The sequence below is a fragment of the Heterodontus francisci genome, chromosome 6 (genome assembly GCF_036365525.1).
Source record: "Heterodontus francisci isolate sHetFra1 chromosome 6, sHetFra1.hap1, whole genome shotgun sequence".
Taxonomy (NCBI): Eukaryota; Metazoa; Chordata; class Chondrichthyes; order Heterodontiformes; family Heterodontidae; genus Heterodontus; species Heterodontus francisci.
The window spans coordinates 5,908,717-5,930,206 of NC_090376.1; the positions used below are offsets into that span (position 1 = coordinate 5,908,717).

At 57.2% G+C, this 21,490-nt stretch overlaps 1 protein-coding gene across 2 annotated transcripts in view; it reads left to right on the forward strand.

Moving 5' to 3' along the window:
* lrrc51 (leucine rich repeat containing 51) overlaps positions 1-21,490 on the forward strand; it is a 65,618-nt gene that overhangs the window by 24,122 nt on the left and 20,006 nt on the right. For both annotated transcript variants that reach the window (XM_068033029.1, XM_068033028.1), the window contains exon 3: positions 2,749-2,954. In XM_068033029.1, coding sequence (XP_067889130.1) covers positions 2,749-2,954 — 206 coding nt within the window. The remainder of the gene's footprint in view (positions 1-2,748; positions 2,955-21,490) is intronic.

Consider the following 21,490-nt stretch of genomic DNA (forward strand, 5'->3'; position numbering starts at 1 on the left):
CCTGCCTCTTTCCTTAAATCTATGCCCCCTAGTTATTGACCTCTCCGACAAGGGAAAAAGTTTCTTATCTATCCTGTCAATGCCCCTCATAATTTTGTACACCTCAATCAGGTCCCCCCTCAGCCTCTCCACTCCAAGGAAAACAACCCCAGTCTATCTAGTCAGTCTTCATAACTGAAATGCTCCAGCCCAGGCAACATCCTGGTGAATATCCTTTGCACCCTCTCCATTGCAATCATATCCTTCCTGTAGTGTGGCGACCAGAACTGTACACAGTATTCCAACTGTGGCCTAACCAGCATTTTATACAGCTCCATCATAAGCTCCCTACTCTTATATTCTATGCCTCGGCTAATAAAGGCAAGTATCCCGTAAGCTTTCCTAACCACCTTATCTACCTGTGCTGCTGCCTTCAGTGATCTATTGACAAGCACCCCAAGGTCCCTCTGTACTCCCTAGGGTTCTACCATCCATTGCTTTGTTTGACCTCCATAAGTGCATCACTTCACACTTCTCAGCGAGTGGACAAAGATCTGAAAAATGGATTATAAAGTGGGAAAATGTGAAATTGTCCATTTTGGAAGGAAGAATAAAAAGAAGCGTATTATCTAAATGGTGAGAGATTGCAGAGCTCTGAGACGCAGAGGGATCTGGGTGTCCTAGTGCATGAATCGCAAAAAATTAGTGTGCAGGTACAGCAAGTAATTAGGAAAGCTAATAGAATGTTATCATCTATTGCGAGGGGAATTGAATACAAAGGTAGAGACGTTATGCTTCAGCTATACAGGGCATTGGTGAAACCACATCAGGAGTGCTGTGTAAAGAATTGGTCTCATTTTAAGGAAGGATGTAAATGTGTTGGAAGCAGTTCAGAGAAGGTTTACTAGACTAATACCTGGAATGGGTTCTCTTATGAGGATAGGTTGTACAGGCCAGGCTTGTACAGCAGACATCTCAAAGTCCTCTGCAAGATCCTGCTAATTCAGAGGCAGGACAGGCGCTCCAATATCAGTGTCCTCTCTCAGGCCCAGTATCGAGACACTGGTCATGGCTCGACAATTATGCTGAGGGGCCCACATCGCACGCCTGACACAAGACTCCCAAAACAAGCTTTCTACTCCAAGCTCCGTCCACGGCAAGAGGCTACCAGGAGGGCAGAGGAAATGTTTACAAGGATGTCCTTAAAGCCTCCCTGAAAAAATGTGACATCTACACCGATTTGTGGGAATCTCTTGACCAGGACCGCCCAAAATGGAGAAGAAGCATCTGTGAAGGTGCCAGCCAGTTCGAACAACGTTGACACACCCAGGCAGTGACCAAGTGCAAACAGCAGAAGGAGCGTTCGGAATTTCAAGCATCCCATTCACTCACCTCACCAAACACCACCTGTCCCATCTGTGGCAGAGTGTGCAGATCAAGACTTGGAATATTCAGTCACCTAAGGACCCACAACCCTGGAGTGGAGGAAAATCATCCTTGTTTTCGAGCGACTGCCTAAGAAGTATCCGCTTAGTTTAGAAGAGTAAGAGGTGACTTGATTGAAACATATAAGATCCTGAGGGGTCTTGACAGGGTGGATGAGGAAATTTCCCCTTGTGGGAGAATCTAGAACTAGGGGTCACTGTTTTAAAATAAGGGGTCGCCCATTTAAGACAGAGATGAGGAGAATTTTTTTCTGAGGGTCGAGAGTCTTTGGAATTCTCTTCCTCAAAAGGCAGTGGAAGCAGAGTCTTTGAATATTTTTAAGGCAGAGGTAGGTAGATTCTCGATAAGTAAGGGGGTGAAAGGTTATCGGGAGTAGGTGGGAATGTGGAATAAACAGCTCAGCCATGAACTTATTGAATGGCAGAGCAGACTCGAGGGGCCGAGTGGCCTACTCCTGCTCCTAATTCGTACTTTTGTATGTATGTTCGTATGTTGCCACTTATCAGCCCAAGCCTGGATGTTGTCCAGGTCTTGCTGCATCTGGACACGGGCTGCTTCAGTATTTGAGGAGTTGTGAATGGTGCTGAACATTGTGCAATCATCAGCGAACATCCCCACTTCTGACCTTAATGATGGAAGGAAGGTCATTGATGAAGCAGCTGAAGATGGTTGGGCCTAGGACACTACCCTGCGGAACTCCTGTAGTGATGTCCTGGAGCTGAGATGATTGACTTCCAACAACCACAACCATCTTCCTTTGTGCCAGGTATGACTCCAACCAGCGGAGGGTTTTCCCCGATTCCCATTGACTGCAGTTTTGCTAGGGTTCCTTGATGCCACACTCGGTCAAATGCTGCCTTGATGTCAAGGGCAGTCACTCTCATCTCACCAGTGGGATTAGTTTGGGATTGATTCAGGGCTATGGAGAGAGAGCAGGGCAGTGGGATTAGTTTGGGATTGATACAGGGCTATGGAGAGAGAGCAGGGCAGTGGGATTAGTTTGGGATTGATACAGGGCTGTGGAGAGAGAGCGGGGCAGTGGGATTAGTTTGGAATTGATTCAGGGCTATGGGGAGAGGGCAAGGCAGTGGGATTAGTTTGGAATTGATACATGACTATGGGGAGAGCACGGCACTGTGGGATTAGTTTGGGATCGATACAGCAAAGTGCAATCCTGCAGTCGTTGGTCTTCGTGATCTCAATCTGTGCTGTAAAATGGTATGGGAATCGGTAATCGGCTAAATGACTCCAGTTGTATTATGTTGTCAGGTGTGTTTTCAGGGCTGTTTGACTCCTTTTTAACTACTTCTGTCCATCCTGCAGACTGCCTGAAACTGACCCCTCGGACCGGCATCAAACCATACCAATACACAGAGGACAAGAAACTGATGAGCTGCTCCTTGCGTCTGAGCCACAACCGCCTGTGCGACTTGACTGGAATGAAGCAGCTGATTGACAGCATGTTTGTGGAACCCAGACGTTTGTTTTGGATTGACCTCTCCTTCAACACCTTCCCCATCATCGACCCTGTAGGTTGCCAGGATCCTACTGGGTTTTCTTTTATCGCAGTGAAATTAAGCTATTATTTCAAAGCCGGCAAGGAGAGAAGCTTGCTTCTCGCCTGCTTCCATTCTTATCTTCCTAAACGTAGCCAGAGAATCATTTGCAATGACTTCTCTTTCTACTCCTGCATCATTACCTCTGGTGTCCCCCAAGGATCTATCCTTGGCCCCCTCCTATTTCGCATCTACATGCTGCTCCTCAATGACATCATCTGAAAACACGGCACCAATTTCCATATGTACACTGATAACACCTACCTCTACCTCACCATCTCTTGACTCCTCCACTGTTGCTAAATTGTCAGACTGCTTATCTGACATCCAGGATTGGGAAGACCAAAGCTATTGTCTTTGGTGCCTAGCTACTTATCTCCCTCCCTGGCAACTGTCTGAGGCTGAACCAGACTGTTTGCAACCATGGTATCATAATTGACCCTAAGATGTGCTTTCGATTGCGTATCCAACCCATCACTAAGACTGCCTATTTCCACCTCTGTAACATCACCAGACCCCACTACTGCATCATCTCATCTTGTTGCTGAAATCCTCATCTATGCCTTGGTTACCTCTAGATTTGACTATTCCAACGCCTCCCACATTCTACCCTCTGTAAACTTGAGATCATCCAAAACTCTGCTGCCTGTATCCTAACTCACACCGAGTTCCGTTCACCCATCACCCGTGACCTACAATGGCTCACAGTCCAGTATTGCTTAGATTTTTAAAAAAATCTTAACCTTGTTTTCAGATCCCTCCATGGCCTCGCCCCTCCCTCTCTCTGTAATCTCCTCCAGCCCCTCGCCCCTCCCTCTCTCTGTAATCTCCTCTGGTCCCTCGCCCCTCAATCTCTCTGGAATCTCCTCCAGCCCCTCGCCCCTCCCTATCTCTGTAATCTCCTCCAGCCCCTCGCCCCTCCCTCTCTCTGTAATCTCCTCCAGACCCTCGCCCCTCCCTCTCTCTGTAATCTCCTCCAGACCCTCGCCCCTCCCTATCTCTGTAATCTCCTCTGGTCCCTCGCCCCTCCCTCTCTCTGTAATCTTCTCCAGCCCCTCGCCCCTCCCTCTCTCTGTAATCTCCTCTGGTCCCTCGCCCCTCACTATCTCTGGAATCTCCTCCATGGCCTCGCCCCTCCCTATCTCTGTAATCTCCTCCAGCCCCTCGCCCCTCCCTATCTCTGTAATCTCCTCCAGACCCTCGCCCCTCACTCTCTGAAATCTTCTCCAGCCCCTCGCCACTCCCTATCTCTGTAATCTCCTCCAGCCCCTCGCCCCTCACTCTCTCTGAAATCTTCTCCAGCCCCTCGCCCCTCCCTATCTCTGTAATCTCCTCCAGCCCCTCGCCCCTCACTCTCTCTGAAATCTTCTCCAGCCCCTCGCCCCTCCCTATCTCTGTAATCTCCTCCAGCCCTTCACCCCTCCCTATCTCTGTAATCTCCTCTGGTCCCTCGCCCCTCCCTCTCTCTGTAATCTTCTCCGGCCCCTCGCCCCTCCCTCTCTCTGTAATCTCCTCTGGTCCCTCGCCCCTCCCTATCTCTGTAATCTCCTCCAGACCCTCGCCCCTCACTCTCTCTGAAATCTTCTCCAGCCGCTCGCCACTCCCTATCTCTGTAATCTCCTCCAGCCCCTCGCCCCTCACTCTCTGAAATCTTCTCCAGCCCCTCGCCACTCCCTATCTCTGTAATCTCCTCCAGCCCCTCGCCCCTCACTCTCTCTGAAATCTTCTCCAGCCCCTCGCCCCTCCCTATCTCTGTAATCTCCTCCAGCCCCTCGCCCCTCACTCTCTCTGAAATCTTCTCCAGCTCCTCGCCCCTCCCTATCTCTGTAATCTCCTCCAGCCCTTCACCCCTCCCTATCTCTGTAATCTCCTCTGGTCCCTCGCCCCTCCCTCTCTCTGTAATCTTCTCCAGCCCCTCGCCCCTCCCTCTCTCTAATCTCCTCTGGTCCCTCGCCCCTCACTATCTCTGGAATCTCCTCCATGGCCTCGCCCCTCCCTATCTCTGTAATCTCCTCCAGCCCCTCGCCCCTCCCCATCTCTGTAATCTCCTCCAGACCCTCGCCCCTCCCTATCTCTGTAATCTCCTCCAGCCCCTCGCCCCTCACTCTCTCTGAAATCTTCTCCAGCCCCTCGCCACTCCCTATCTCTGTAATCTCCTCCAGACCGTCGCCCCTCCCTCTCTCTGTAATCTCCTCCAGCCCCTCACCCCTCCCTATCTCTGTAATCTCCTCTGGTCCCTCGCCCCTCCCTATCTCTGTAATCTCCTCCAGACCCTCGCCCCTCCCTATCTCTGTAATCTCCTCCAGCCCCTCGCCCCTCACTCTCTCTGTAATCTCCTCCAGCCCCTCGCCCCTCACTCTCTCTGTAATCTCCTCTGGTCCCTCGCCCCTCCCTCTCTCTGTAATCTTCTCCAGCCCCTCGCCCCTCCCTCTCTCTGTAATCTCCTCTGGGCCCTCGCCCCTCACTATCTCTGGAATCTCCTCCATGGCCTCGCCCCTCCCTATCTCTGTAATCTCCTCCAGCCCCTCGCCACTCCCTATCTCTGTAATCTCCTCCAGACCCTCGCCCCTCCCTATCTCTGTAATCTCCTCCAGCCCCTCGCCCCTCCCTATCTCTGAAATCTTCTCCAGCCCCTCGCCACTCCCTATCTCTGTAATCTCCTCCAGCCCCTCGCCCCTCCCTATCTCTGTAATCTCCTCCAGACCCTCGCCCCTCCCTATCTCTGTAATCTCCTCCAGACCCTCGCCCCTCCCTATCTCTGTAATCTCCTCCAGACCCTCGCCCCTCCCTATCTCTGGAATCTCCTCCAGCCCCTCGCCCCTCCCTATCTCTGGAATCTCCTCCAGCCCCTCGCCCCTCCCTATCTCTGTAATCTCCTCCAGACCCTCGCCCCTCCCTATCTCTGTAATCTCCTCCAGACCCTCGCCCCTCCCTATCTCTGGAATCTCCTCCAGACCCTCGCCCCTCCCTATCTCTGTAATCTCCTCCAGACCCTCGCCCCTCCCTATCTCTGGAATCTCCTCCAGACCCTCGCCCCTCCCTATCTCTGGAATCTCCTCCAGCCCCTCGCCCCTCCCTATCTCTGTAATCTCCTCCAGACCCTCGCCCCTCCCTATCTCTGTAATCTCCTCCAGCTCTGCAACCCGGCGAGATCTCGGAGCTCCTCTAACTCTGGCTTCTTGAATAGGCCCAATTTTAATTGCGCCACCATTGGTGGTTGTGCCTTCAGTTGCCTGGGCTCTAAACTCTGGAATACCCTCCCTGTACCTCGCCGCTTCTGTACCTCATTTTCCTCCTTTTTAGACACTTCTGAAAAACGACCTCTTTAACTAAAATTTTGGCCATCTGCCCTAATATCGTCTTATGTGTCTCGGTGTCTAATTTTGCTTTATAATGCTGCTGTGAAGACCCTTGGGACATTTTATTTTGTTCAAGTTGCTATATAAAAGTAGGTTGTTATTGTTTCGACCTCCTGCAGCCCTGCAGCCCTCTGAGATCTGTGTTGCTCCAATTCTGGCCTCTTGATCAACCCCAATTTTAATCTCTCCACCACTGGAGGCCATGCCTTTAGCTGCCGAGGCCCTAAGCTCTGGAATTCCCTCATTCAACCCCTCTGCCTCTCCACCTTTAAAACCTACATCTTATACCAAGGGACCTCACTTACGCGCCTCGGGACCCTATGAGCTGCAGGTCCCTCAGCGCGCCCTTCTCTTTATACGTCTGCCACAGGGCCGGGTCCACGACGGCATGACTGAGGTGGGACTCCAAGTTGAGCACCTCCCTCTCTAGGCGCCCGATCTCGGCTTCCTGCCTCTTGGTCGACCACTTCGTGTACTCCTGACAGAAGACACGAATGTGAGTCTTGCCCACATCCCCCCCCCCCCTCACAGCCTCAAGGAGGGGAAGCCCCCCTGCTTCTTTCTCCAGTTGGCCCAGAATCGACAGAACGAGTCCCGAAATTGCTCGTCTTCCAGCAGCCGGTTGTTAAAGTGCCAGTACGCGGACCCCGCCCACGTGCGGAGCGGAGTGAACTCCGCCCACACTAGGTGGTGGTCCGTGCATGGCACCAGCCGCATGGAGGACGCCGAGACGCGGGAGACGTACGCCTGCGAAAAGTAGAGGCGGTCGATTCGGGACCCTCCTCCTCCAGACCTCCATGTGAAGGCGCTGGAGTCGGGATGGAGATTCCGCCAGACGTCCACCAAGTTGAGGGAGCTGATCAGTTCCCTCAACTTCTCCACCGATGCTTGGCTGCACTGGGGACTGGAACGATCCCCTACCTCGAGGGTACAGTTAAATTCCCTCCGAGGATGATGCACTCGCCACTATTGATAGAGCTCAAGAGTGCTAGGTGGCTTCATCTCCTGGAACGGTGTGGGTTTCCTGCAGAAAGCTCACCGCATATCTCCCTTCCCTGAGAACTGAGAGATTGTGAAATCTGTGGAGAGACCCCCTGCTGCCGTTGATGTTGAGGCTGGCTATGGTTATCTTCATGTCAAATGTACTTGGAAACCTGTCATCAACACCTCACTGTGAGGAGGGAGCAGAAGTGCACCTCGCCTTCCACTCCTCCACCAACCCATTAAGAAATCCTTTAAACTGGCACCTCTCAACCAGTTTCATGCCCGCGCCCTTCCCCACCTTCTTGAGGGCGACACGGACGGACTGGATGATCAGCGCCAAACTCAACCACCAGCAGAGGGCCAGCTGAACTTTACTGCAGCAACCCCTGCATGCCACAAGGAAGTCCCGGAGCTCCGCGGTGGGGATGAGAGGATACTCGGTGGGAGGCACGAGGGAGTCCACTGGCGATGGATTCAGGTCATCCTCTGTGCCCCACACCGAGTCCCCATCCTCCTCCGGCTCATCACCACCAGCGGCCAACACACCCATTACACACTGTGGGGCGGACGTCCCGGCTGGGCCAGCTGGTCCCGCCTCCATCATGATCTCACCCCCAGGATGATAGCGGAAGATTCCTCTTTGGATTCATCCATTGGGCTGGAGCCTATGGGTGCCAGCGGTTCAGGACCCCGCTCCACCTCCGTCCCCAGACCAATGAGCGGCCCAGGGGAGACAGTAGTTCTCAACTCTGGAAATCCAGCCGGAGCCAGGACCGGAGGTGGAGAGAGGAGGCCATTTCCAACCTCGCCAGTGCCCACAGGTCCAGCAGATGGGGCAGCATTTTCACCCATAACTGGCTGGTGTAAATCCTGGTTGGGAGTGGATTTTGGCTGGGAGGGCTGATCCTTCGGGGCCCCGCTCTCCCCTCCACTCAGGGCACCCGACCCAGTGACAGAATGGGAGGCTTCTCCAGGAACATTCCCATGCTCCCCCATCACAAGCAGGGCTCCACTTGCTCCTTCAGGAGGGGCCACATGTACAGGGGTCTCTCCCTCCCCTCCATCCTGAGGGGTAGGGAGCTCCTGCCCAGGCTTTACATCCTTGATGTTGGTGGTGGTAGGGGGAACCTGGGGACCTGAACCAGGAGACAGCTCCCCTCCAACAGATGGGCCCTGCACTTCAGGGCCCTGAGTTACCTCCGTGGAGGTGTGTCTTATTTTCCCTACTAGGACACGGAAGCTCAGAGACCTCCATGTCATCAGAGGCCTCTGCACCCTCCTTTTGCTTGGTTACCCTGGGCGTGAGCCTAGCCCTGGGGCAGGTGGGTTGCCCGGGAACGGGCCTTGGGCTGGGCTCAGGCTCGGGTTGTGCCATGCTGTCCAGGAGACGCGCCTCTGGGTGTTTATTTTTTCTCCGTGTCTTCCTTCCACTCGGACGGGCACCCACCTCTCCACCCGGGAAGTGGGAGGAGGTGCAGTGGAACTACCCTGGGCTGCCGAGGTACAGTTGGTGGCCGGGAGATTTTGGCAGTTCTTATGAACGTGCCCCACTCCCTTGCAGGCATGGCACCACGCCCCATCCAAGGTCCAGAAGACTTGGTAGGCCGCCCCCCTGGAACTCATCATTAAATTGGCCCTCCAAGACCTCCTCCCGCGCCGGCTGCATGAATAGCTGGCGGTGGAAGGAGTAGATATGCCAGAGGCGGTTCTCCCGAAGACCGAGCGGTATTGGGTTGATCCCTGACCTCAACTCCCCGAGATGGTGCATTTGGGGGAGGAGAAGCTCACAGGGAATGAAGGGCGGGACGTTTGACAATGTTATCAGCTGTGCGGTGGCCCCCAGAGAGTCCACCGGCAGGAAGGCTCCCCCCCACAGTGAGCCCCTAACGCAGGACCAGAGACACCACGCGCTCGGTCTTCAGGAACACAGCCTTCTCTTACATCTTTGAGGCTGCCACAATGGCCAAGGGGCCGACAACCTCGGCCATTGCCTTTATATAAGCCTCTGTAGACATGTTGGGGTGGGGATAGCTCTTTACCCCATGGCTCAACATTACTAATTTAAAAGGTGATGGGACCACATGGGCAGCCACAGAGGCTGCAGCCGCATAGGTAAGAGAGGGCCCCGCCACCAGTGATGATGGGCTCGCCATGGGTTCAAGAGCCAAACCCACCCTGTGTTGTAGGCTTGCAAAAAAAACAAAACAAAAGTTGGCAAAAAATAACGTATAAACAAATCGTAGGTTCGGGGAGAGGCTGAGGGAATACAGGAAAGGGGAAAGACAGGCTGTAAGCGATAACGTTTGCTTTAAGGGTGGTACACAGAGGACTCTCAGCAGTCCTGAGTAACACTCCTGATCTTCCGGTCTTTTTGCGGGAGGGGTCTTCACCTGGGTCAGCCGAAAGCTGCCCAGGCACTAACTATATCCTTCTGTCTCTTTAGCCAGGCAGCTTCAGCTGACCTAGGCTGGGCAAAGGTTGGGGAGGGAGCTTCCTTGTGTATTCAATGCAATTGCACAGCTCCCTGTAGAATTGTACAGTCCCCACCCCTTGTTCCGGCCTCTTCCACCTCCCGCAACAGTCCAAATCAAACAACAGTCTGGTGCTCGACCACCCACCTTAGCTTATTTCTCCAAAGTCTTTTCCTCCTCTGCAGCAAATGTTGTCCAAAGGTGTTGCAGCTCTCTTCTCAGCTCTCCCTCTCCAGCAACTGACTGCAGCACTCTCAGCTGCACCTCGTTGCTGCACTCAGCACTCCCAATCAGGCAGCAGCCCCATTTTGTCTTTCTTTTGAAGGTGGCCTTTATACCCCAGACCCCTCTTACATGTCGAGGGGGCCTTTATTCCTCAGGCCCCCTTTATATACATTTTTTAAAAATAACTATTAAAATCAAATAAAAATGCCATTCTCGGCGTCGACAATGCACTCCAGTCCCTGTGGTGCCCACCGGTCGCAGAAGGCCTCAAGCGTACCAGCCGACACCGCATGCTCCTTCTCCAGGGACACCCGGGCGTGAACGTAACCGCGGAAAAGGGGCAGGCAATCGGGAAGGACAGACCCCCCGATGGCCCGCAGCCTGGACCTGTGAATTGTCACCTTGGCCAGGCCCAGGAGCAGACGGACGAGGAGATCCTTCCCTCGGCCCACGCCCCTCCTCACTGAGTGCCCAAAGCTCAGGAGCGTGGGACTGAAGTGCAGCCAGAACTTGAGGAGCAGCCCCTTCAAATACTCAGAGAGGGGCTGCAACCTCGCACACTCCATATACACGTGGAATACTGACTCGTCCAGCCTGCAGAAAGTACAGGCGGCCTGGGAGTCCGTGAACCTACTTAAAGGTCTATTGCACGGGACTGTCCTGTGCAATACCCTCCACCCCAGGTCCCCGATGTAAAGGGGAGGACTCCCGCGTAGAGAGACCTCCATCGGGGTTTCCCCTCGCCGCCAGATGGCAACGCAGACCGCCCGGGCGTGTCCGGCCGGCTGACGAGAGCGAGGAAGTGGAGAGTGTGCAGGAGCAGCCCGTACAGGAAACCCCTCCACACCGATTGGAATGGCACAGAGGGCATTTCCAAGAGGCGGCTCGGGTTGTGCGGGACCGGCACCCGAGGAGGGTTTCGGGGCCTGGGTCCGATGAGAGCGCTCCACTCTCCTGAGCCCCCTTGCCACCCGCAGTGAGGGGCGTCCCGTGGGCTTCGGCTGCACCTCCACCCGCTGGTTCGTCCCCGGAGTCGGCCGCCCGGACAGCCAAGGCGCTCACCTCCGCGGGCGGGGGAGCGCCCTGACTGGAGGCGACCATGTTCCAGACTTGGAATAGATCCCGGTAAAAGACAGGCAACTCCCTCAGAGAGGCGCGGCTAACGGTCTCCGCCAGGAGCTGCGTGTCATATTGAAGGCAGTGACACCATCTGGGAGGACGCTCGACGTGCAGGTATCTCTGCAGGGTCCGAAGGCGGAGAGTCGCAGCCTGGGTGCGGACGCACACCAGCGACTGGCCGCCCTCCTCAATCGGGAGACTCAGGACCACGGCAGAGACCCAGTGTTTCCTCTTGCCCCAGAAGAAATCAACGAGTTTCTTCTGGATCTTGGTGGCGAATGCAGGGGGCGGGGCCAAAGCGATCAACCGGTACCACAGCATCGAGGCCACCAGTTGGTTTTTGACCAGCGCTCGGCCGCTGTAGGAAAGCACTCGGAGCAGTCCTGTCCAGCGCCCCAGCCGAGCGGTGACTTTCGCCTCCAACTCCTGCCAGTTTGCCGGCCAGGCTTCCTCAGCGGGGCTAAGGTGGACTCCCAGATAGAGGAGGTGCATGGTGCTCCACGCAAAAGGTGTCAACTCCTCCGGCAGGGTGTCCACCCGCCACTGACCCACCAGGAGACTGAAACAGTTCTCCCAATTGATCCTTGCGGAGGACACGGCAGAAAAGGTCCGCTGGCAGTCGCACATCCTCCGCAAGTCAACAAGATCGGTGACCGCGAGGAGCACGTCGTCGGCGTAAGCCAAGAGGACGACCTGCATAGCCGGCTCGCGCAGAGCCAATCCCGTCAACCTCCTGCGAAGCAGGCACAGGAAGGGCTCCACGCAGATGGTATACAATTGGCCGGACATGGGGCATCCCTGACGCACTCCTCTCCCAAAGCGAAGGGGAGCCGTCAAGGACCCGTTAACTTTGACTAGACACTCTGCGGCGGCGTATAAAAGTCAGACCTGGGCCACAAAATGCGGCCCGAGTCCGAAAGCGCGCAGAGTCCCAAAAGGTATTCGTGATCCACCCTGTCGAACGCCTTCTCTTGATCGAGAGAGAGAAAGGCGACTGACTGACCAGTCCTCTGGGAAAGATGGATCAGGTCCCGGACCAGGTGGATGTTGTCTTGGATGGACCGGCCCGGGACCATGTAGGAATGGTCGGGGTGGATCATGTGGGCCAGCACGGAGCCCAGGCGGGTAGACATTGCCCGGGCAAAGATCTTATAATCCATGCTGAGGAGGGAGACCGGAGGCCAGTTTTTAAGCAGGCGGAGATCGCCCCTCTTCGGCAGCAGGACGATGACCGCCCTGCGCCACAAGAGGGGCATCTCCCCGGTCGCCAGGCTTTCCCCCAGGACCCACGCGTAATCGTCCCCCAGGACGTCCCAGAACGCCCTGAGGAACTCCACAGTTAAACTGTCCAGCCCCAGGGATTTGCCCCTCGAGAGCTGGTGGAGGGCGCCGGTCAGCTCCGCCAATGTGAGCAGAGCCTCCAATCCTTCGGCGCCCTCTGGGCTGACCTGCGGCAGGTCCTGCCACAAAACTCTGCACGCGTCCTCGCTGGACGGATCCGGAGAGAACAACGCACCGTAATATGTACGGACCAGGAGGCCCATTCCCTCCGGATCCGTGATGGAGGATCCGTCATCGGCCAGCAGCTCGACGAGCTGCTTATGGACCCCCCATCATTTTTACAGCGAGTAGAAGAAGGGTGAGGCGCAGTCCAAATCTTCCAGGATCTGGATCCGCGATCTCACGTACGCGCCTCGGGACACTATGCGCTGCAGGTCTAACCCTAACGCGCCCTTCTCTTTATACGCCTGCCACAGGGCCGGGTCCGTGACGGCATGACCGAGGCGGGATTCCAAGTCGAGCACCTCCCTCTCTAGGCGTCCGATCTCGGCTTCCCGCCTCTTGGTCGACCCCTTCGTGTACTCCTGACAGAAGATGCGGATGTGAGTCTTGCCCACATCCCACCATAGCCTCAAGGAGGGGAAGCCCCCCTGCTTCCTTCTCCAGTCGGTCCAGAATCGACGGAACGAGTCCCGAAATCGCTTGTCCTCCAGTAGCCGGTAGTTAAAGTGCCAGTACGCGGACCCCGCCCGCGTGCGGAGTGAACTCCGCCCACACTAGGTGGTGGTCCGAGTATGGCACCAGCCGCATGGAGGCCGCCGAGACGCGGGAGACGCACGCCTGCGAAAAGTAGAGGCAGTCGATTCGCGACCCTCCTCCTCTAGACCTCCACGTGAAGGTGCTGGAGTCAGGATGGAGATTCCGCCAGACGTCCACCAAGTTGAGGGAGCTGATCAGTCCCTCAACTTCTCCACCAACACTTGGCCACGCTGAGGACTGGAGCGATCCCCCACCTCGAGGGTGCAGTTAAAATCCCCCCCGAGGATGATGCACTCGCCGCTATCGATGGAGCTCAAGAGAGCGGACACTTCTTCAAAGAAGCGCGCTTGCAACGCGCCGGGCCTGGGCGCGTACACGTTCACAAAGTGGAGCGGCACGCTACTCAGGTGAACGGCGAGGTGGAGCAAACTGCCCGGAACTAGCTCCTTGACCCCCAAGATCTCCGGCTGAAAAGTGGGGGCCAACAAGATAGCCACCCCACTAGAAATTGGGGGTGAGGTGACTCATGTAGACCCCACCCTGCCACTTCAGGAGCCAGGTGGCTTCGTCTCCCGGAACGGTGTGGGTTTCCTGCAGAAAGCTCACCGCATATCTCCCTTCCCTGAGGACTGAGAGATTGTGAAATCTGCGGTGAGACCCCCCTGCTGCCATTGATGTTGAGGCTGGCTATTGTTATCTTCATGTCAAAGGTACTTTAAAAAAAAACTGTCACCAACACCTCACTGTGAGGAGGGAGTGGAAGTGCGCCTGGCCTTCCACTCCCCCAGCAACCCATTGAGGAACGCATTAAAACGGTGCCTCTCAACCCGTTTCACACTTGCACCCTTGCCCACTTTCTTGAGGGTGGCACGGACGGACTGGATGATCAGCGCCAGACTCGACCAACGGCCGAGGGCCAGCTGAACTTTATTGCGGCAACCCCTGCAAGCCGCGAGGAAATCACGGAGTTCCACCGTGGGGATGAGAGGAGACTCGGTGGGAAGCACGAGGGACTCCACCACCACCTCACTGGCGATGGAATCAAGGTCGCCCTCCGTGCCCCACACCGAGTCCCCAGAGTCCTCCGGGTCATCACCGCCAGCGGACGACACACCACCACACACTGTGGGGTGGACGTCCCGGCCGCGCCAGCTGGTCCTGCCTCCGTCATGATCCCACCCCCAGGATCGATGGCGGAGGAGTCCTATCTGGGTTCTAAGATGGAACTGGAGCCTGTGGGTAGCAGCGGTTATGGACCCCCCTCCACCTCCGTCCCCAGGCCAATCAGCGGTCCAGGGGAGATGGAAGTGCCCGACTCCGGAAATCCAGCCGGAGCCTGGACCGGAGGCGGAGAGAGGAGGCCATCTCCTGCCCCGCCAGCGCCCACAGGACCAGCAGATAGGGAATTACACAGATTGGCCTCTGGGTCGGGCACATCCCGGGTGGTAGCGTCAGGCTTTTGGGAGGGTGGACCCTCACAGGTCTCGCCCTCACCCAGGACACCTGACCCATCGACCAAAGGAATGATTTCTCCCGTGGGGTCCACAGATTCCCCTACCAAGGGCGGGCACCCCACCTCAGGAGTTGACTAGATCACAGGGACATCTCCCCTGCCTCTGTTCTGAAGGATGGAGGGCTCACGCCCAGGGCTTGAGGCCCTGATCATGCTAGTGGCAGGGGGAGCCGGAGGACCCACGCCAGGAGATGGACCCCGTGGTTCAATGCCTTCTTCAGAGGAGGGACGTCTCCTCCTCTTATTTCGTGAGGGGCACGGAGGCTCAGAGACCTCCATGTCATCAGGGGCCTCTGCCTCCTCACCCACCTTTTGCCTGGTCACCCTGGGCCTGAGCCCAGCCCTGGGGCAGATGGATTCCTCGGGAGCGGGCCATGGGCTGAGCCCAGACTCGGGTAGTGTCATGTTGTCCCGGGGACGTGCCTCTCGATGTTTATTTTCCCTCCGCGCCTTCCTTCCACTTGGACTGGCACACCCCCTCCTCAGTGGAGGCCATAAAAAGCACAGCCTCTGGCACCGACTGAACGGTATCTGGTGGAGGTGTAGGGGGGAGGGGGGGTGGGAGGAGGTGCAGCGACACCACCCTGGGCTGCTGAGGTGGAGTTGGCAGCCGGGAGGTTGGGGCAGTTCTTACGAACATGCCCCACCCCCTTGCAGACATGGTACCGTGCCCCGTCCAAGGTCCAGAAGACGCGGTAAGCCGTCCCCTGGAACTCTACATCAAAATGGCCCTCTGTGACCTCCTCCCGCGCCAGCTGCATAAATCTGAGGCTGTGTTCCCAAAGACCTTGCCTCCCCCAGATGGTGCAGGTGGGGGAGGAGGAGCTCACTGGGAATGAAGAGCGGGACATTGATAATTTTATCCGCTGCAGTGGCCCCCAGAGGGTCCACTGGCAGGAATGTCCCACCCACTGTGAGCCCCATACTTAGGGCAAGGTACACCGCCCGCCCGGTCTTCAGGAAGAACACAGCCTTCCCATACATCCTTGAGGCTGCAACAATGGCCAAGGAGCCGACAACCTCAGCCATTGCCTTAACGCAAGCCTCAATAGTCATGGTAGGGTGGGTGTAACTCTTCACCCCATGCTTTGTTGTTGAGATTTTAAATGGTGACGGGGCCACAGGAGCTGCTGCTGCAGCATAGGAGGGCCCCGCCACCGGAGAGGACTGAGAAGTCATGGAGTAGAAGAGTTGCACACACAGTGTGTTGAGAGCAAAAAAAAAGTAAATACAATAATAAATCAAAAATGCAAACACTTAAAGGATTGTAGCACAGGGGAAGAGGCTGAGGGAGAGGAAGGCCAGGAGGAATCAGTCTTTGTTGGTATTTGCACAAGTCTTTTAGCTGGTCTTCCAGTTGGGAGGATGGGGAGATGTCTTCACCTGGGTCAGCTGTAAGCTGCCCGGGCACACGCCTCCTTCGATGTTGAGATAATAAGTCTCTTCACCTGGGCAGCTCCAGCTGTCCCAGGCTCTGTAGTTGGGGTGGGGAGGGAGCTCCCTATCCAAAGATGTTAAACACAGGAGCTCCCTATTGAACAATACAGCCCCACCCAAGGTCTTCAGGTCTCTTCTTCCCCCACCCCCAACAATCAATGAAAAAGACTTCAATATGAAACAAACTCACAGAAGAGCTTCCAGTTCTCTGCCTTCCTTCCTTTGTTGTCAATGTGGAAAAACCTTTGTTTCAATCTTTGTCTCTCCCTCTTGCAGCAGTCACACAGCTTCCAGCCTCTGCACACAGCAACAGTCAGCTGCACCTTGTTGATGCACACAGCACCTCCAATTAGCCAACAGCCAACCCCAGTTTTTTTTTTTTTTATTTTTTTTTTATTTTTTTTTGTATCTAACCTCGTTTTTTTTTTTTTTTTTTTAAGGTGACCTTTATACCCCAGGCCCCTTTTATATTTTTCACATCGAGGGGGCCTTTATCCCTCAGGCCCCCTTTATGTACATATTTACAGTTTTAAAATAACTTTATTAAAACAAATAAACAAAAAACTCAAATTAAAATGCCATTCTCGGCGTCGACGATGCACTCCAGTCCCTGCGGTGCCCACCGGTCGCGGAAGGCCTCAAGCGTACCGACTGACACCGCATGCTCCTTTTCCAGGGACACCCGGGCGCGAACGTAACCGCGGAAGAGGGGCAGGCAATCGGGGAGGACGGAACCCCCGACGGCCCGCAACCTGGACCTGTGAATTGCCACCTTGGCCAGGCCCAGGAGCAGACCGACGAGGAGATCCTCCTCCCGGCCCAAGCCCCTCCGCACCGGGTGCCCAAAGATCAGGAGCGTGGGACTGAAGTGCAGCCAGAATTTGAGGAGCAGCCCCTTCAGATACTCAAATAGGGGCTGCAACCTCGCACACTCCGTATAAATGTGGAACACTGACTCGTCCAGGCCGCAGAAAGTACAGCTGGCCTGGGAGTCCGTGAACCTACTTAAAAGCCTATTGCACGGGACTGCTCTGTGCAGCACCCTCCACCCCAGGTCCCCGATGTAAAGGGGGAAGACTCCCGCGTAGAGAGACCTCCATCGGGGTTTCCCCTCGCCGCCAGTTGGCAACGCGGACCGCCAGGGCGTGTCCGGCCGGCTGACGAGGGCGAGGAAGTGGAAAGTGTGCAGGAGCAGCCCGTACAGGAAACCCCTCCGCGCCGATTGGAATGGCATGGAGGGCATTCCCGAGAGGCGGCTCGGGTTGTGCGGGACCGGCTCCCGAGGAGGGTTTCGGGGCCTGGGTCCGATGAGCAGTTCCGGCCCAGCGGGGGTCAGCTCGGCCGGGATCGCTCCGCACTCCCGAGCCCCCTCGCCACCCGCAGTGAGGGGCGTCCCGGGGGTTTCGGCTACTCCTCCGCCCGCCGGACCGTCCCCGGAGTCAGCCGCCCGGACAGCCGAGGCGCTCTCCTCCGCCGGCGGGGGAGCGCCCTGACTGGAGGCGACCATGTTCCAGACTCGGAAAAGATCCCGGTAAAAGACAGGCAACTCCCTCAGAGAGGCGCGGCTAACGGACTCCACCGGGAGCTGCGTGTCGTCTTGAAGGCAGTGACACTGGCGGAAAAAATACGTCGCCAGCGCACACCATCTGGGAGGACGCTCGACGTACAGGTATCTCTGCAGGGTCCGAAGGCGGAGAGTCGCAGCCTGGGTGCGGACGCACACCAGCGACTGACCGCCCTCCTCGATCGGGAGACTCAGGACCGCGGCAGAGACCCAGTGTTTCCTCTTGCCCCAGAAGAAATCGACGAGTTTCTTCTGGATCTTGGTGGCAAATACAGGGGGCGGGGCCAAAGTGACCAACCGGTACCACAGCATGGAGGCCACCAGTTGGTTTATGACCAACGCTCGGCCCCTGTAGGAAAGCACTCGGAGCAGTCCTGTCCAGCGCCCCAGCCGAGCGGTGACTTTCGCCTCCAACTCCTGCCAGTTTGCCGGCCAGGCTTCCTCAGCGGGGCTAAGGTGGACTCCCAGATAGAGGAGGTGCGTGGTGCTCCACGCAAAAGGTGTCATCTCCTCCGGCAGGGAGTCCACCCGCCACTGACCAACCAGGAGTCCGGAACATTTCTCCCAATTGATCCTCGCGGAGGACGCGGCAGAAAAGGTCTGCTGGCAGTCGCGCATCCTCCGCAAGTCAACGGGATCTGTGATTGCGAGGAGCACGTCGTCGGCGTAAGCCGAGAGGACGACCCGCATGGCCGGCTCGCGCAGAGCCAATCCCGTCAACCTCCTGCGAAGCAGGCACAGGAAGGGCTCCACGCAGATGGTATACAATTGGCCGGACATGGGGCACCCCTGACGCACTCCTCTCCCAAATCGAAGGGGCGCCGTCAAGGACCCGTTAACTTTGACTAGACACTCTGCGGCGGCGTATAAAAGTCGGACCCGGGCCACGAAATGCGGCCCGAGTCCGAAAGCGCGCAGAGTCCCGAAAAGGTAATCGTGATCCACCCTGTCGAACGCCTTCTCCTGATCGAGGGAGAGAAAGGCGACCGACTGACCAGTCCTCTGGGAAAGATGGATCAGGTCCCGGACCAGGTGGATGTTGTCCTGGATGGACCGGCCCGGGACCGTGTAGGACTGGTCGGGGTGGATCATGTGGGCCAGCACGGAGCCCAGGCGGGTAGACATAGCCCGGGCAAAGATCTTATAATCCGTGCTGAGGAGGGAGACCGGACGCCAGTTTTTAAGCAGGCGGAGATCGCCCCTCTTCGGCAGCAGGACGATGACCGCCCTGCGCCACGAGAGGGGCATCTCCCCGGTCGCCAGGCTTTCCCCCAGGACCCGCGCGTAATCGTCCCCTAGGACGTCCCAGAACGCCCTGAGGAACTCCACGGTCAACCCATCCAGCCCTGGGGATTTGCCCCTCGAGAGCTGGTGGAGGGCGCCAGTCAGCTCCGCCAACGTGAGCGGAGCCTCCAATCCTTCGGCGCCCTCCGGGCTGACCTGCGGCAGGTCCTCCCACAAAACTCTGCGCGCATCCTCGCTGGACGGATCCGGAGAGAACAACGCACTGTAATACGTCCGGACCAGGAGGCCCATTCCCTCCGGATCCGTGATGGAGGATCCGTCGTCGGCCAGCAGCTCGACGAGCTGCTTACGGACCCCCCGCCATTTTTCCAGCGAGTAGAAGAAGGGTGAGGCGCGGTCCAAATCTTCCAGGATCTGGATCCGCGACCTCACGTACGCGCCTCGGGACCCTATGAGCTGCAGGTTCCTCAGCGCGCCCTTCTTCTCTTTGTACGCCTGCCACAGGGCCGGGTCCGCGACGGCATGACCGAGGCGGAATTCCAAGTCGAGCACCTCCCTCTCAAGGCGCCCGATCTCGGCTTCCCGCCTCTTGGTCGACCCCTTCGCGTACTCCTGACAGAAGACGCGGATGTGAGTCTTGCCCACATCCCACCATAGCCTCAAGGAGGGGAAGCCCCCCTGCTTCCTTCTCCAGTCGGCCCAGAATCGACAGAACGAGTCCCGAAATCGCACGTCCTCCAGCAGCCGGTTGTTAAAGTGCCAGTACGCGGACCCCGCCCGCGTGCGGAGCGGAGTGAACTCCGCCCACACCAGGCGGTGGTCCGAGCACGGCACCAGCCGCATGGAGGCCGCCGAAACGCGGGAGACGTACGCCTGCGAAATGTAGAGGCGGTCGATTCGCGACCCCCCTCCTTCAGACCTCCATGTGAAGGCGCTGGAGTCGGGATGGAGATTCCGCCAGACGTCCACCAAGTTAAGGGAGCTGATCAGTCCCCTCAACTTCTCCACCGACGCTTGGCCGCGCTGGGGACCGGAGCGATCCCCCACCTCGAGGGTGCAGTTAAAATCCCCCCCGAGGATGATGCACTCGCCGCTATCGATGGAGCTCAAGAGAGCGGACACTTCTTCAAAGAAGCGCGCTTGCAAAGCGCCGGGCCTGGGCGCGTACACGTTCACAAAGTGGAGCGGCACGCTACCCAGGCGAACGGCGAGGTGGAGCAAGCGGCCCGGCACTAGCTCCTTGACCCCCAAGATCTCCGGCTGAAAAGTCGGGGCCAACAAGATAGCCACCCCACTAGAAATAGGGGTGAGGTGACTCATGTAGACCCCACCCTGCCACTCCAGGAGCCAGGTGGCTTCGTCTCCCGGAACGGTGTGGGTTTCCTGCAGAAAGCTCACCGCGTATCTCCCTTCCCTAAGGACTGAGAGATTGTGAAATCTGCGGTGAGCCCCTCTGCTGCCGTTGATGTTGAGGCTGGCTATGGTTATCTTCATGTCAAAGGTACTTAAAACCCGTCACCAACAGCTCACTGTGAGGAGGGAGTGGAAGTGCACCTGGCCCTCCACTCCCCCAGCAACCCATTGAGGAACACATTAAAACGGCGCCTCTCAACCAGTTTCACGTCCGCGCGCTTGCCCGCTATCTTAAGGGCGGCACGGACGGACTGGATGATCAGCGCCAGATTCGACCAACGGTCGAGGGCCAGCTGAACTTTATTGCGGCAACCCCTGCAAGCCGCGAGGAAATCCCGGAGTTCCGCCGTGGGGATGAGAGGAGATTCGGTGGGAGGCACGAGGGACTCCACCACCTCACTGGCGATGGAATCAAGATCATCCTCCGTGCCCCGCACCGAATCCCCATCCTCCTCCGGGTCGTCACCGCCAGCGGCCAACACATCCACCACACACTGTGGGGCGGACGTCCCGGCCGCGCCAGCTGGTCCCGCCTCCGTCACGATCCCACCCCCAGGATCGATGGCGGAGGAGTCCTCTCTGGGTTCTATTGTGAAACTGGAGCCTGTAGGCACCAGCGGTTCAGGACCCCCCTCCACCTCCATCCCCAGGCCAATGACTGGTCCAGGGGAGACAGAAGTTCCGGACTCCGGGAAACCAGCCGGAGCCGAGACTGGAGGCGGCGAGAGGAGGCCATCTCCCGCTCCGCCAGCACCCACAGGCCCAGCAGATGGGGCAGCATTCTCAGTTATAACTGGGTCGGGTGTCTCCTGGTTGGTGGTGGACTCCGGCTGGGAGGCCCGACCCTCTGGGGCCTCGCCCTCCCCTTCATTCAGGACACCCGACCCAGTCGCAGTGGCGGAATGGGCGGTTTCCCCAGGCTCCCCCACCACAAGCAGGGCCCCACTTACTCCTTCAGGAGGGGCCTCACGTACCGGGGCCATCCCCTCCCCTCCATCCTGAGGAATAGGGAGCACCTGCCCGGACTTTGCAGCCTTGGTGGTGGCGGTAGGGGGCACCTGAGGACCAGAAACAGGAGGCAGCTCCCCTCCAACAGATGGGCCCTGCATCTCAGGGCCCTGTGTTATTTCTGTGGAGGG